We start from the raw sequence: 16,685 nt of genomic DNA on the forward strand, positions 1-16,685 counted from the left end.
GTTTCGGTCACTTTTATTTATTTATTTTTTCCCACCTTTATTGACCGGAAGTCTTTATCTGCGTTGCCATATTCGAGCAGCGGTAACCTAGCAACTCCTCAAACAAGCTGTTTTCGACGGGAAGCTAACAAAACTAGCTCCCTCAAACAGTTTGGGTCTTCACAAACTGTTCAAGAAACAGATGCCGCTTTAAGAAGAAGAAAAAAAAAAAAATGGACCGAGAACTGGACGAAGAGGAACTGCAGGATTTGTTCGCATGGATAGACAAAATACCTCTGTCCCGGCCCAAAAGACATATATCAAGAGACTTCAGCGACGGAGGTAGTGAAGTCAGCCCTCGTTTATGCTGGAAGTCCGCAGGGAGGATGTTAAACCAAACAAGCAGCAGGAGTAACACGATCTTTACACGAAAGTGTCACGTATCTCTCTAGTTAAAACAATCCTGTTTGGCTGTTTGCGTAATTTACCAACTCAAATGTCCTGTTTGTGGTTTGACTGACTTGTGAACTGACTGTCTCTCTGATGAACCCTCTGCAGTGATGGCTGCTGAGGTTGTAAAATATTTCTTCCCAAAGCTTGTTGACCTGCACAACTATAATCCTGCAAACTCCACACAGCAGAAGCTCATTAACTGGGACCTCCTCAACAGGCAAGACACCAGTTTATTTTTTATTTATTTGCAGTGGCAGAAGAAATATTAAAATCCTTTAATTAGGTAGAGTAATGTAAAAAAAAATACTCCACTATTAGTCAAAGTCCTGCGTGGGAAAAAAAAACCTACTTTTTCAAAGTACATAAATAGCCTTTTTAGATGCAGAATGTATTTCAAGTGTTAAAGTAAAAGTTTGGTGGAGCTAGTTTGAACTACTTTATTTTCTGTTTTATATAAAGTGACAGGAGATCAATCTGAGGGGCGGTAAGATGTTTACTGGGAGATGAAATGAGAAAAAAAAACAAAAAAACTTTCTGAAACAAATGTGTTTTACATTTTTGAGAGGGAGACATTAGATTAGACATTAGATCATTTGAACTATTAGTCAAGTGAAACCATGTGAGAAATTTACAGAAAGAAATTGGTGGAACTGTCAACAACTCAGACATCTGAAATGTGACCTCGACTGCACAATGATATTTTCTAAGACTTCAGAAGACAAAAGGTTGGAAACTACTGGTTTAATCTTTAACAATGTGATGGATTTTAAAAGCTTGTGACACCTCTTCATCGGAAAACTAACTAAAGCTGACAAATAACTGTAGTGTAGTAAAAAAAAAAGTGCGATATTTCCCTCTAAAATGTATATAGTATAAAGTTGCATCAAATGGAAATACTAAAGTAAAGTACCTCAATAAAGTACAGTACTCGAGTAAAGGCACTTCTTTCTATCGCTGTTTATTTGTTTAATCGGATTTCATATTGATCTGATGAAAGAGGCCTTATTAATGGAGGCTACTGAACACGAAGTGAATGTAGGTCATGAGATGATAACTACTGAAAAATGTTACCTCACAGCTGGAAAATGTCAGATTTCAACATGACTTCACAAAATGTTACAATCCCAATCTATATCTCTTCATAGAAATGACAGACTTCGCTTCGGTTTTTGTTTTTCAGGACAATTTTTCTATAAACACAGAGGCAAAGCATTTGCTGCGCCTCTGCATATGGTCGTGAGAACAAATCCAACATCCACCCACTCATCCTCTCCCCAGCCACTAACATGGCACATAGCCAGCTTCAGATTTATGGGACTTCACTGTAAATATATTGGCCCCTGTGGTGTCTCTCCTCAATTAAATCACATGTTGCTCCTATTGTAACTAGTTTTGTTGATCAGACTCGTGTCTTTTTTTTTTTTTTTTTTTTTTTTTTTTTATGGACAGAAAAGTGTTTTCCAAGCTGGATTTTCATGTGCCTGAGGAGACAGTGAAGAAGATTGCTCTGAGCACCGTAGGAGTGATAGTGCCCGTACTGAGCGCCCTCAGGGAGAAGATGGAAAAGAAACTGGAGCACACCGCTGACGATATACTGGTGACACACTTTGTTTGTTTGAATGCTAATTACAAAATATGAATCAGTATTTTGTGTTGTATTTTGTGATTGTCTTCCATGTGAATCACAAAATATGACTACATTTGATCTTTTCTTTTTTCTTTCTAACTTAGGAGTTGGAATATTATGACATTAGGAACCAGGAGAGATCTCGTGCAGGTATTCTATTATTGCATTTATACAAAACTGACATATCTTTTATTTCACCAACATACTCATGAAGCAAATTAGTAATTGATAGACACTATATCTGGTGTCATATTTGACCTGACATCACATCACACCACAGGATAGTGATAAAGATTTAGCTGGAAGTGACTAAACTATGACTAAGTCAGCGAAATCAAGTGGATTATGGACACTACAGCTGCTGAATGAGAACGAATGTGATGACTGTGTGCCTTATACCTTTTTGTGCAGCATGTTAGTGTCTTGTGGGGAGAGTATTAGCTGACACAGTCAGTCTGTAACCCTGACTGGACTGATAGTGTCAGAAATTTGCCTGTTTTTAGCACAGCGAAGGAAGTGGGTATAATTTTAGATTCATTCTAGTAATGTATCTGCTGCTCAGCTGACAAATACCAAATCAGCATATTCAACACACACTGAGGTGGTTTTTGCGTTTGAGAGAACCATATAGTGACTGCTGTCGGTGCTGATTTTGCCACTGAAATGATGCTTTCACGAGATGTTCTCTGCCTCCTGCCCTCTCTCTTGACTGTCCATGCATGTGGCCTGTCAACAGCCCCAGAGATAGCAGTGACCACACAGAGACACAAACCCTCCGTTTGAAGGCGACAGACTGGACTGATTAGAAAATGCCACGACCTTAAGGGAGTGAATTGCTGATATGTGTCTCTTATGTTTCCCACACCTCATCTGTCCCTGAAACTACCCTGTTCAGCTGACCTCGGGCCAGGGCCTCCTCCCTCTGCTCTTTCCTCTTCAAGCTACACCCCATCCACAATCGGACACAAAACTCACGTCCTCATATCAGTTCCCAACATCACCAGATGGCCTTTATCGCTGGCCTGAGCTCAGCCCTGCTGACTTAAAGCCTGATTTTTCTCTTTCTCTATCTTCCCTCCTTGTTTCTCCCTCTTCTCCTAGCTTCTAGACTCCAGTCTAATCTTTTTACGTTACATTTATCAGATGAACCGCTGCAGGTCTCCAACAACAGCAGAGTTTTTAGTCACATTGTTATTGTTGAAATGTTGTACTTTTGTGTGGTTTTCGTCAGCGATCCATCAGACTGAAACAAGACTTCTGGCTCAGCTGGCAGAGATTAATAAAGAGGAAAAGAACAGACAGAAAAACAGGTTTGACCAAAACACTGCTTTTAATTTAAATAAAACAAATCAGTACAAGTGTTTATAATGTGTCTTTTTTTTCCTGTACAGTAAACCGCAGCATGAAGCCAAGTTTGTCTCAGACACGGACCCGACTTTCCACCTAGTCCTTCAGGAAAAAGACCAAGCTGTCATGGCTTTGCAGGAGACTGTGGAGGTACACACTGACACATACACACACTCGCATGAATGCGGGAAACATTCTGCTGACTGGTCCAACATCTGTAAACAGAACCGGCTTCCATTCTCATGTTCTGCAGGGGAAGAACCTTGTCATAAAGAAAACACCACCTGAAATGCTGTTGCAGATGTGTGTGTGTGTGTGTGTGTGTGTGTGTGTGTGTGTGTGTGTGTGTGTGTGTGTGTGTGTGTGTGTGAGTTATATATGCGTCATACCCTGTGTTAGCAGCGGTCAATGAGTCAGTATCTACTCAGCGGATATAACAGTTTTTTTAACTCTTCCATCTGTGGGCACATCTGTGTTTTAAGAAAGAAGCTGAATTATGACACAAGTGTGCAACTTCCTCTTTGACCACATTAGGTAGTTTTCTTCTTAATTCACGGTTGTCGAAAGAAACTTCCTCGAGTTTAACCTCACCCTTTTGCATCCTTGTGTGTCTGTGTGTGTGTGTGTGTGTGTGTGTGTGTGTGTGTGTGTGTGTGTGCACGCAGATCCTGAAGATGAAAGTGGACAGGTTAGAGCATCTGGTTCACTTGAAGGACATGCGAATTGAAGCTCTGAGACAGCATCTTGAGACGTACAAAGCAAGCACCAAGCGCTGATACAAATGTGTATACCAATAATATGTAACACATATACACAGAATTTGTTTTAGAAGTTCTGATATAAAACCTTTCAACACAAACACCAATAAACCATTAGTCAATATGATCATATGAAGATCCCAGATTTTGGTCCTACCAGCTAAAATGACCTGTTGAGTAGAATTCCTCAGCTGTGCAATCTTTCAATGTCTTGTTTTCTGAGTAAAGTGTGTTTTTGTGATGAAGAAATTTGAGTTTAGTCATTCAATTCCCGGTGACATCAGTTGCATCATTCACAACCGAGACATGTAGGTACGAGTATTTCGTGCTTCATAACGTAAAAGTGCACCTGTTTCAAAACATGCATATTTGTGAATAATGGAGATTCTGCTGTAAATGTTTTATAATCCTGTTTATGTGAGAAAAAAACTTGTTGACATAGAAATAGTTTTTTTTTTTTGTGAGGAGTGTTTAGAATGTGTTTTTGATGGTGTTTATGTATTTACAGTCTTCTCTCCACAGCCGATACGACTTCTGACTGTCAAGTGCTCAATAAAGTGACCGACCACTTTGATGTTCCAGTCTCACTGTATAAGAGCACAGGGTTGCAAATGACAGTGGAGATTTCCAGTCAGAGCTGCAAACATAATTAGATGTGGCGTTAGGTTTATTCACTGTGACCATCACTTCCTTCCATGTCTAAAATTACATCACTTTTTTCAAATAACACTCGAGTTTCTGTTTAAACTGATTATAGATAGAACAGTTATTCATGATTTCCACTTTTGCGACTACTGCGTTTCAGAATTAATGTGACGATGAAGCTGAGACATGACCAAATACAGACGAGCATTTCTGACACGGCCTGTGGTCAGTCTGTTGAAATGTAAAGGTTGTTTCAGTGTCGTATCACATCATATAGGACCTGGTGGTGTCTCTATCGTTGTCTTCTTGGTAATACCGGAGGCAGACAACCTGCTGAGGCTTTATCAGGAGCAGCTGATGTTCTCCAGCTGCCTGCTGCTGTCACTGTTCTTGTTCTGCTCCGCTTCATACCACCTGTTTAATCACCGTTATCAAGCCTGAAGGAACACAACACTAGAGTAAAAAAAAAAAAAAAAAAAATACAACTTTCAAATGAGATCAACCATACATTTGGGAATTAAAGAACATTGCAATGCATGTATTTTACAGTATACAGAGTAAAAGTGGGTTAGACTGATAAACTGTTTGCTTGCATCTCATTCTATTTTGGGGTAAATTAAGTCTCGTAAAGCATTTGATCCGAACCCACTCAACAAGTGTGGTGAACCACTGTGCCTCTGCAAACCCACCAAGCATCATAAATGGTTCCTCTTAAAAGAGTTCTCCACCCTGACAACAGACTACATACATAAATCTGTACTCAAGTTTTAGGTACTAAAAGTAAAGTGTTGATGCTTTGAAAAATGAATGCCATCAAAAGTTTTATTTATTTAGGGATAGTTCTGCGATTTAGTTTTGAACTTCCATACAGCTGGAGGAGTTTCTTGACAGACTAAAAACTAGAGTTAGGGCATTGCGGTGGTACACCTCCACCAGCTCATCAAGTTGCAGTTAAGAGCCATGTCTGTCCAAACTCGTATAATACATCTGGTGAAGACTGAAAGAAATGTGAATGTGAAGAAATGATATGTTTTCACGTGCTAGGCCACTGAATAAATGATTGACAGCCGACAATGCCAAAGATGTTGCTGCAACTAAACTGCAAATTCTAAAAAAGATTAGTGTCGCCAATTCAGTATCTGACCACACGTAAAATATGGCCATGATCTCCTTCTCTGAGTTATTGTGTTGAATAATGGACAGAAAAGTGTTTCTGCAGACCGTTTTGATGTCACAGTGAAATTGACATTTGACCTTTTACATGTTTAATGTCATGACCTCATCCTTTTATCCTATTAGACATTTGTGGGAAATGTTGTCATAATTAGTTTGATTAATTCTTGAGTAATGGCCACCGGCATATTGACCTTTACCCTTTGGGCAGTTCATCCTTGAGTTTAGTGAACGTTTGTGTAAAATTTGAAAACATTCTCTGAAGGCGTTCCTGAAATAACAGACAGAGTTACAGACAAATGGACGGACAACCCAAAAACATGATGCCTCTAGCTGTTGCTATCACCGTCTCCAAAATCCAAGTAACAGAGTATTGAGCTCTAGTAGTCAAACTCCATAAAATGAATAATTACTACTATTCTCACAATGCAACTCAGGAGTATATGTCTTCATACTTCCTCAGCCTGTGAAATCCCCTCATCTTTAAACCTCAATCCCCCAGTTCATAATACTGCTTTTTTTTAAACTTTTTTTTATTTTTTTATCTCAAATCATTTTAAGTGTCAGGCCCAAATGCCTGCTCTTCACCAAATGTTGTGCTCCAGATGTTTGAAACCAAGGGACTTAATTATTGGGGCTGTTTTATCTGTGCTGGGACATTCACTCAGTACTCGCATTTCAGTCTCAGGATTGTCCAGGATTTTCAGGATCAACAAAAAGTTGTGTTGAAGATAGAAAAAAAATAGTTGGTCCTTAACAGTTAAAAGTTAAAGTAGATTATTCAAAAGAAATGTTTGTACCATCAACTTCTGTCTGTTTTACCTGCTGGTGTGACCTGTGCCTTAAGTCAATATAACCCTGACGATATCAGGGTCACTTTCCCCGAAACAAAGCTCTTTTGAGAGCCACAGAAAATGTAATGCAAACGTTTTTACAGGCTGAATAGTACTCATATGATGACTACACTGAGAACGGGAGAATGAAAAGAACAAAGCACAAGTAGGTTGACCAAAATATGCATAAATGATGCAACAGACTTAAGATTGGAGCCTAAATTGAACAGCAGACTTAAGTCATGACTACAAAAGGATCACCAGAGAAATATAGAGGAGCTCAGACGGTGAAAAGTGCAGGGAGACAGCGAATCTAATGCCCCTGGTGAGGTTGTATAGTGCAAACACACAAGATAAGAATGCAAAAGAAAAACTGCAGAACAGAGCAGCTATTGATAAAGGCGCAGCCTGCTGCTGATGAATCATACTCAGCATCACACTGCTGTTTAGGAAATAGATTCACTCTGAGATGAGGGACCACACCCTTGTGTCTCCGGGGAGGGACAGATCCAGGAAGGAGTCAAGGCAAGATGGCTCATGCAGGATCTGATGATCGGGGACAAAAGGAAGGAAAGAAAAGTGCTGTTTCAGCCTGGAAGTAGTAAAACCTGACCTTGACCTCACTTCCTGAGAGGGAGAGCGTTAAACTCACTGACTTTTTTACCCGACAGCAAATAATGAGACCACCCGTTAAAACGAACACAGGCCACAGACAAACACACAAAACACTGCTCAGCTTCGTAAATAAATGAGGACGAGTGAAGTTTATTTCCTTTCTGCTTTCTGTTCGGACTTCTTTCAAATCCTATTATCAGGAAAAAAAAAATCAAGACACAAGAAACCAGAGACGGATGGTTTGGCTGTAAAGGGGATACCGGAGATCTCCGTGAGGACTGAGAGGTCAGAAGAGGAAGCTATCCCTCATCTGGTCATTCAGGCAGTGATCACACGCACTCACACACACTTCAAATGCTTCCTGGAAAGACCCTGTGAACATCTGACCGGCCGTGCTGAGGGCAGGACTTGAGTTTTAGTCATTCTCTTGGGACGACCATTTTAAAAACACAACGGACAGACGCGGCTCTGTTTTTGTCGTGTTTGCAACACATTATGTGGGTTAGAACAACAGGGACTGTGTGATTGATTGTTTATTTATTCAGCAGGCTTTCACTGACTCGTCCTCACGTTGTTACAACCACCCAGTCATTCAAATGAATAACTAACTTACACATGCTCATCATATTACAATTTTTGAATTAAACTATTTGGTGCAATATGAATCATTTCAAGCTTGCGAAATTATTTTAAATCATTTGTAAACCTGTGAAAAACCTCTACAAAAGAAATACAAGTTGATGAAACATGGGTACTCTTTGAAAATATCGAAATAAAACATGCATAGAAATGTCACAACTGAATTTTAATCATTATTTGAATTGTTCAACTTAGATAATTACTGACTGAATTTGAATCGATAATTTATATCCGTACTATCGAACTTGAATAATCGGATTGAAAATCTGAATCTAAAGATCATAATTTGAAATTGAATCTATCAGTTAAACATTATGATAGCGACAAAGTCTGTGAATACTTTATTAGTGGTCTATGGTTTGAATTTGAATTTCAGTTAAACTGATTGTCATGTCAAGAAAGTATAATTCATTTGTATTGATCGTCACAGTAAATTTAACTTTGAACTTTGAACTGATCATCTCTTTCCAATCAGATTACTTCTCTAACATGGTGGCAGCTCTCCTCCTGCTGGCACCCGAGTGTACTCCACAGCACCCACACACACAACACAGAAGAAAGGTACCAAAATAGGCTTTATTTTACATAAGAACATTGTGAAAACATTTTTGCATATAAACCTTTTAAAACAAGGAGACAATGTTTAAATTTCACAGATTGTACAAAATACTGACAAAAAAACAAAAAAAATCATTTTCATGAGTGATTCAGACACCTCTGTTGCATCTTTATTAGAACCCACCACCAAAGTGAATGCAGACTGCAGCCTTTAACTGCCATTTGGAGGTCACGTAAACAGCAAGACATCTTCCAAACATGAGTCTTTCTCGGGTACAATCTATGCTGAGGCTGTACCGCGCTGCACGTCCACATCCAAGCTCTCAAGAGGTCTTGCAGCCGAGTCCAAGTGGAGCCTTTTAGTTTGCAAGAATCACTGAATATTTAAGTCTGGGGAAACCCAACATTATTTAACGCTGTAATTCTCGATAGTGGAAGTATTTCCATGTCTGTGAAACACAGATCTGAACAAAATCCAAAAGCTTAAACACAAGAAAACTAGCACCAACTTGCAGCTTTTTTAAATTTTTTTAAGCCAAAGCAATATCAACATTCAACGCTCGTTTCTGTGTAGCTCTGGAACTCATGTCGTCACAAAACTGATCAGACGTTAACCAAATTCCCACTAGTTAGTATTGTAATTAGGAGCTGTGTGCTGTCATGGAAACCCTTTAAATGATCATGTTAATAAAAAAACTGAAGTTTTTAGACCGTCAGCTGTTGAATTACAGAAAAAAATGTAAACGTTGACAGTGGAAGGGAGATTGTGTTTGTATTATTTGTACTTTGACAGCTACATCCTCATAATATTGTTACTGCCGCTGACACCCACTGTGAATATATGGTGCAATAAAAATGATGGTGGTGCAGTAAAAAGGTCACCTTACGCATCGGCAGGAGACATGTTGAGTTTAGCTGAGCGCAGTATTTTTTTTTCCATTTCCATTGGACACTAAATCACAGCTTCTCTCATCTTTAAATCAAAGTTATTTGTCGATGTTGGCTTTTGGGAGCGAACGCTCTGCCAAAAATGAGGCAGCTATCCTCTTAAAATAAAACACATTTCCTGAGAATTTACATTTAACCGCGTCTGAATGAGCTGTATAACAACAGAGTTGGCAGACAGTCGCAGGCTCCACTAATCATCTGAATCAAACCAAACTACAAATTTCAACATGCATGGCCCTGAAAGAAAAAAATGTCCCGACTTCTTGACAAGGAATACAAATCACAACTTCCTGCAGTGGAACTACCTACTATAATTCAACTGCTTCACCGTTGCACTGCTATATTAATGAATTATTGAATCTTAGTTTCAAGAAGGCAAAATCTGATTTTGTCTAAGTAGCACTAGAACCGTTTCCTTCCTTTTATCTCATTTTGCTTCATAGTAAATGCCACAGGATCTCAACCACAACCGAGAACAGACAATAAACTACATTACTATCCTTCTGACACCACTTGTCCACCACTCCCCTCTCACAGCTAGCATCTGTATGATTTCAGCCAACTGGAAATGAGAATGGACTCCTTGTCGTGAACTACACTATTTATACTGCACAAACTTCTGAATAGAAGCTTTTCATGAGTTGTGATGAAATGGCCCTCAAGCTGAATCGAGTTGAGAGGCGACCAGCGGCACAGTGCAAGAGAAGATGGCACAGAGATGACTCCCCCCCCCTCTTTGCACCCTAATCATTGTCCATCCATCGTTTAATTAGTGTCACCAGTGGATTCCAGTGCAGCTAAAGCAGACGGTATTTAATGCTCAAATATAACTCATCACAAATCATTCCGCTTGCAAACAACAACAAAAAAATGTATGCAGCTCCAAAAGCAAAGTTAAACACTGCACAGATTGCGAGCACATGTAAATTAGGGCGACTCCTAGTTGTCCACCTTTCTAGGCATAATCATTTTTTATGCTTTTGATTTTTAACTATGGCATCGATTTCATTCCTAAAGCTCGTCTTTTCCCCAAACAGTGGAAGGTTAAAAACACTTTCCTTTTCTTCTTTTTAACTTGCGTCGCTTGTCTTTCACCTTACACTTCCCCACTTCTTTCTTTGCCATTTAGATTTAAGACTGAAGTGTGTTGTTCACCAAATTAGCAGCAAAGCTATCCCACCCGTCGTCTTCAGCTCAACGTTCTCCACCCCACTGACGAGACAAGCGCTCGTCAGGGTCTCCCGTCCTGTGCAGCGGCAGAGTAGTGGACTCACTGCCCATCTTTAAGCAGGCCTGGTTCAGCATTGGTCAAAGTAGGGGAGCGCGCAGACTTGGGGGGGCCGTTGCTTCCCTCTACAAACATGTTCGGGATGTCCTGGCCAAAGTAGATCTTACTGTTGGCTGCTATGGCCTGGTACTTCACCAGCTCCATGTATTCTGGCGTCAACTTCATCTGCAAAGATTCAAGAGAAAGACAACAGTCTGTTAGGATTGGATTAGTGCCGAGTCATACCGCTGTTCATGACAATACTGGTGCTAATCGTAATGTGGCCCGACAATGTACGCCATCTATGTGTATTAAATGTAACACTGCTGCTGGGGCAGCTTAAGGAGTGCGGAAATGGTGGATTACACAGACTTTCAGTTAAATGAGTGGCTTCAGGATCTGATTCTAGTCAAGGGGACGGTTATGAACTGATCATTACATCTTTTTTTAAATCAATAAGAGAAGCCAATTGGTGAAAAATGTTCTTATTATTATAGAATAGTCACATGTAGGAAGGGACATGGAGGAAAAAAAAACATTTAAAAAAAAAACCTGAAGTTAGTTTGCTAAAAACCCAACAGGACACGTTTTATCCAATATAGTCTGCATCTATTTAATGCTACTTCTCTATTGATCAGGTGCACTGAACTGATTCATTTCATGACAGCAGGTTTGTATGCATTAAAACTCTGATCAGTGTTATTTTAAAGAGGCGGAGAGAGCTACAGCTCAGCCAAAACAAACAAGTCCACCACAATCAGAATACACAGGCTTACTGTATAAATCTACAAAAAACACACGTGGGCTGCAACAATTATCAAAAATATTAGTTAAAGTCCAGCAATATTTCAAGAGTACCTACCACAAAAATACTTCCCGACCGTGATATCATTTTAAGGCCATTCGATTAGATACTGCTTGATGTCTGTGTTTATGTATGAAAGTGATTTAACAGTTGTTGTTGTTTTTTTACCCGGTTTGCGTCAGCTAACTTGGAAGCAGAGTAATACTCCGCATCAGCCCTCGCCCTCTCCCTGGCCAGGAAGGCAGAATCTGAGACAAAGAAGCAGTGTTGAACGAGACAGACACATGATAAACCAGCACACCAGACGTCACCGTACACAAATCCATCTCGCAGAAGAGAAATGACCGAGCAAGCGAGGCTGACCTTCTATTTCAGAGATCTTCTTCTCCGTCTGTTTCTCCATCACCTTCTGCTGGTAGTGGATCTCTGCTACCTGAGCCACTTTCTGAGCCTCTGCAGTGCCGAAAAACATGAACTATAAGAAGGTGTAGTTCGGCAGTGGGGTTTCACATGAGTGACTCCAAGAGACAAACTGCCACAGCTGGCTGATTTACAGTAAAACAGCACATTTACCAATAATGGCCTTCTTCCTTTCGGTCTCTGCTTCCTTTTCCACAACCTTCTGAGTCTGAGCTGTTATTAGCAGACGAGTCTTCTCCGCTTCCCTGCACACACGCACACACACAAAAAAAAAATGACGTTCTTACCAATATTGTGCTTTCTGTGCAATCTTACTTAAGCTGAGTGGTTGGGTCAAACAGAAACTGAAGCAGGTTTGGTGCAAGAAAAAAGTACAAAGTAAAAGTAAAAAAAAAAAAAAAAAAGTCAAGTAAAAAGTACATTTTTTTACACTCACATGAGTTCAAAGTTCCTCCTGATAGACTCGGGGATCTTTGGCTTGGTAACACGGACTGCCTTCGTCAGAGAGAAAAAAACTGACACTTCGCTTCACAACCAAGACATTTTTACCGAGGGGACGACTGGGTAGAATTGGTCTTCTAGTATCTTTTTAGTAATATTGACGAGCTGTGATGTTCTGATTTTTTTTTAAGCCTCATTTACAACTGTCTTCTAGAACTTGTCAACTAACGGCTGAATAAGCTGTTGCAGCAGAAAACCTATGACCCCATTTTACAATCACTTCAATAAAATGGTGACACGTGTCGAAGTTTAAATACCTGTATTGTAAGTCCAGGTGCCATGCCATTGAGATCTTTCTGCAGTGCCGTCTTCAGGTTCTCATCAATAATGTCTGCAAGAGAAAATCAAGAACTTTGAATATGCGTCTTGGGTATTTCAGGACTGAACTGAACTGTACCGACATGAAACTTAACTCACCAAACAACTCGATGTACACCTCCTGTAGAGTGTGTACACTGCAGAACTGGTTGAGTTCGTGGTGAATCTTGTTGAATATTAGAGTTTTGTCGTAATCGGCGGTGTAGTTCCTCACAATTTCCACCACTCCACATAAAAGAAGAAAAGCAACCGTTATTGTAAAGCCTAATGAGTCTGACAAATAAAGAAGTGAGAACATGTTTTACCTGCTGAAGGGAGGAGCATGTTAACAACTTCTATCCTGTCAAAATAGATCATCACGCCACCACTGTGAAGAAACAAAGAACCTGTTAAATACATTATTAGCTTGGCGAGGGGATGAATGCGATGGCAGCTACATCAGTGAGCTCAGTCGTACCTCGTTCCACAAGGCACATTTTTGATCTCATCCGTCTGGAGTGTCGTCTGAAACAAAAATTCAAAACGTAGTCTCATTCAAAACGCAGTCTCACAATAATACACAAATCTTTGCATTTTTCCAAGACGTATGTTGCGAGTTTATGTTAAGAATGCAAGAATACATAAAGTATTGCATGTCTGTTTTAAGTTTACAGAAGATACATACATAGATACACTACATACATAATACATACGTCACATATAAATGCTGATGGTAAAAGTTAATTAAGAACTTCGGACAAAGGAGTTTGGTAAACTAATCTTTTAGCCAACTTAGGTCCTATAGTTTAGAGATGTGAGATCTCCAATGCAACTGACCTTGTTATGGTAATTTGACCAATTTGACAATCTCATTTTCATTTAGAAAATATTAAAATGTTGTATTCATGGAATTTCACCCTTAATGCAAACAAAAGGTGATGTCAGAAAACTTGAAAATACTGTTAAAATGCATGAATTCAACCAAGATCTTCTATCAGCTATTTGTTGTAATACATAATTATTTATTGTATATAAAACACTGAACGTTATTAAGACCAATTCATCTTCTTTTCTTATCAATCACAGAACCCACTGGCATCTTGTCTGATGACGATTTACCCTCAGGGGGGCAACAATCAATATTTTTAGGGTTCCAGTAAAACCAGCAGATGATATCTGAGCCAAGACTTTCTCTTCATTGTTTATTGTCTGCTCAGCAGCTTTAGACGTGAGAATTCAGTTGGAGCTGCGAGACAACATCTACGACCCAATTTACCCAGTTTACAGTTAAAGTGCCACAATAAAGCTAATAACAAGCAAAATCCTCATCAGACGATAGACGATGGGTTCAGAGATTACATCTCAGCCGATGCATTCCTGTTTTTGTGCTGGCTGTTTATCTGTATGCAACTAAAGCCCACTCAAACATGATTGGTTGACTACAAACAGAAACCAGAACACTTTCGGTACCAAAGTCTTGTCCCGTTGCCAACAGATTCAGCATTCAAATACAGATATATTTTTTATAGAGTTACTATTCTAGTACAGGTATGCAGCAGCACAAAACTGATGCATGACCAGGGTGTAAAACAGAAACACGGCAGCCATGCTTGAATGACAGCTATTTGCATGCTGTGGCGGACTTATTTATAGGAGATCCCACTCTGGTTCTCCTGAGCAGCACCTCACGGTTGACTCTTACGTTATGTAATAGATATGCCTCCGCTAAAAGGCCGAGTTTCAGGACTGCAAGGCAAGTTTACCTGCACTGATCTGAAGGTGGTTATGAAAGGCATCATAATGTGATATCCAGGACCGTTGGGAGAAGTCAGCAGTGCCCCACCTCTGAAACAAATACAAACAAATAATTTGGTCTGCGTTCTGAACATCAGGTTATCTGATGTATATTAAAGAAGGTGGGAAAAGGACTGGACAGAAATGTGTTCCTTCAGGTGTGGCAATAATTTGTTTTTGTTGAAAAATGTTCCTCTTTCTTTCTTTTTTTTTTTACAGGGTGTCCCTATAATTTTCACCCATCTCATGAACACTGTCAACAATTAAGGTTTGTTGTGCGTCCCTGTTACATTTTGGTAATTTGTACACTAACGGACACTTGATCTCTTCCATCAAACAAGGTTTCAAGAGAACCACGACGCCACAGATAATATTTACACATCCAGGCTGAATTTATACAAATCATTATCAGGAGCTAGGTCTCTTACAAACAATAATACGCCGTCCTCATTCTTGGTATACGTGTGTGTGTGTGTGTGTGTGTGTGTGTGTGTGTGTGTGTGTGTGTGTGTTAATTCGGCCAGACAGATATTAGGGTCAGCGTTAGGATACCTGTAGTACACAGCAAGGTGTCCTTCCTCTATCTTGTGGATAGAGGAGTGCAATATGATGGCCATCACTCCTGCTATTGCTGCAAATACTGCCCCGACGTGCGGCATCGTCATCCTTACTAGAGATCACCTGCAGGCAGAGAAAGGAGCGTAAACATGGTGAATTTGTCAGCGGCACTGCATGCAGTCACTCACAGGTGTATTGGTTAGTTTGAAAGGTAACAGCTTTATGGGTTGTTGTTTTTTTGGAGCCTGTAGTTTTTGCAGTGCTGTTAACCCGTCATCATACTGAGAGGTGTTTCTAATATTTAGTCTGCTCTCACGTGGAGTGGGTGAAATATCAATTACAACACACACACACACACACACACACACACACACACACATATCTCTCAATAAATCAACGTGGTACGAGAGAAAACGCATAAACGAACAATATAAGGAAATTGTCCCAACTGCAGACAGACATGCTTGTGAAAACCCTGTAGAGGAAGACAAAAAAAATAAAAAACGTATTATCGTATTTCATTCTCAAAACTAAGGTTTTAACAAGTGACTTGGAGAATTATGGGGAATTATAGGAATTATGAAAGTGTAAATTAAACAGTACACATCCAGCACGTCGTACCCACAGCTCGAGATGTTTATGTTACTGTACCTAGGACGTGTTATATCCCGACTTGAACACAAGTGCACCCAGTTTAATGATTTACTTCACGTTGCGTTAAACAGCCAAACAAGCCAACATGCACGATCAGCTTGCAGAATTACTTCAGGGAAAGTCTTCCCGGTCCATTTCTGTCACCGAAAGCTGCGTTATATCCTTCAAAAGTAACCACACCGCTGTGAACTACAACTAATTCATGAACAAGGCTGAGCCTCCCTTCGTGGTTAAACCCCAACAGGCTGGGCTAGCTCGCTTTTCAACATGGGGTGGTTTCGGAAGTCAGCCACTCCGTCCGTCGTGTTGCTACATGCTAACTTTACCTTTGCTATGCGGCGACCGTGAAGCAAACGCGTGAACTCACCTTGCGGCTCAATGAAACGCTCACTGTGCGGGGTGGGGGGTGGGGGGGTCCGAGTAAACGACAGGTTTGTGATCAATACAAATAGAAATGACCACTGACTCGAACCGTCTCCCCTTCTCCTCTAATCATTCAACGACCCATCCCCCTCACCCCGCCTCCCACAGCTTTCTATATCTCAGTGACTATTACACATGCTGCCTTCACGGACCCTCGGAAATACAGAATCTATTATTACGTTTAAGGAGCTTAACGAGATCTTTTTTTTTTTTTTTGTCCAACCGTTTACTTCCATGTACATAAACATTTGCCAAATAGCTTCAAGACGAGACCTTTTTTTTTTTTTTTTTTCCATACCAGTCGTCAAGATTTGACTGAAGCACAATCAACAAAACGATCACCAGTCAGTTGATAAGATGCCGTTTATATCCCGAGTGCCTGAACTCTGCC

General features: G+C 40.1%; 2 protein-coding genes across 2 annotated transcripts; one reads left to right on the plus strand and one right to left on the minus strand.

The window, feature by feature from the left end:
• The first annotated feature begins 133 nt into the window (after positions 1 to 133).
• On the plus strand, positions 134 to 4,736 carry spef1 (sperm flagellar 1). Its single transcript, XM_069144064.1, has 7 exons — positions 134 to 321; positions 538 to 649; positions 1,882 to 2,029; positions 2,164 to 2,209; positions 3,291 to 3,369; positions 3,451 to 3,556; positions 4,072 to 4,736. Exons 1-7 carry the CDS (start codon positions 213 to 215, stop codon positions 4,180 to 4,182), a joined length of 711 nt encoding a protein of 236 aa, XP_069000165.1. The 5' UTR covers positions 134 to 212; the 3' UTR covers positions 4,183 to 4,736.
• A 3,890-nt stretch (positions 4,737 to 8,626) lies between these two features.
• erlin1 (ER lipid raft associated 1) lies at positions 8,627 to 16,407 on the minus strand. The gene is made up of 12 exons (XM_069144773.1): positions 16,239 to 16,407; positions 15,212 to 15,340; positions 14,629 to 14,710; positions 13,344 to 13,390; positions 13,192 to 13,253; positions 12,986 to 13,111; positions 12,826 to 12,899; positions 12,504 to 12,562; positions 12,221 to 12,312; positions 12,011 to 12,100; positions 11,816 to 11,895; positions 8,627 to 11,028 (listed from the first exon to the last, which is right to left on the minus strand). Exons 2-12 carry the CDS (start codon positions 15,322 to 15,324, stop codon positions 10,846 to 10,848), a joined length of 1,008 nt encoding a protein of 335 aa, XP_069000874.1. The 5' UTR covers positions 15,325 to 15,340; positions 16,239 to 16,407; the 3' UTR covers positions 8,627 to 10,845.
• Between the last annotated feature and the right edge of the window lie 278 nt (positions 16,408 to 16,685).

Source organism: Embiotoca jacksoni, unplaced genomic scaffold, assembly GCF_022577435.1.
Source record: "Embiotoca jacksoni isolate LCO1_2020_lvr unplaced genomic scaffold, fEmbJac1.0.p SCAF_12, whole genome shotgun sequence".
In the NCBI taxonomy this organism is placed as follows: domain Eukaryota; kingdom Metazoa; phylum Chordata; class Actinopteri; family Embiotocidae; genus Embiotoca; species Embiotoca jacksoni.

Coding starts and splice junctions, on each gene's coding strand:
- spef1 (XM_069144064.1), top strand. CDS start 213: ATGGACCGAGAACTGGACGAAGAGGAACTGCAGGATTTGTTCGCATGG. Junction 650..1,881: donor AACTGGGACCTCCTCAACAG/GCAAGACACCAG, acceptor TTTTATGGACAG/AAAAGTGTTTTCCAAGCTGG. Junction 3,557..4,071: donor CTTTGCAGGAGACTGTGGAG/GTACACACTGAC, acceptor GTGTGCACGCAG/ATCCTGAAGATGAAAGTGGA.
- erlin1 (XM_069144773.1), bottom strand. CDS start 15,324: ATGACGATGCCGCACGTCGGGGCAGTATTTGCAGCAATAGCAGGAGTG. Junction 11,896..12,010: donor GAAGATCTCTGAAATAGAAG/GTCAGCCTCGCT, acceptor TCTTTGTCTCAG/ATTCTGCCTTCCTGGCCAGG. Junction 11,029..11,815: donor AGTTAGCTGACGCAAACCGG/GTAAAAAAACAA, acceptor GAATCTTTGCAG/ATGAAGTTGACGCCAGAATA.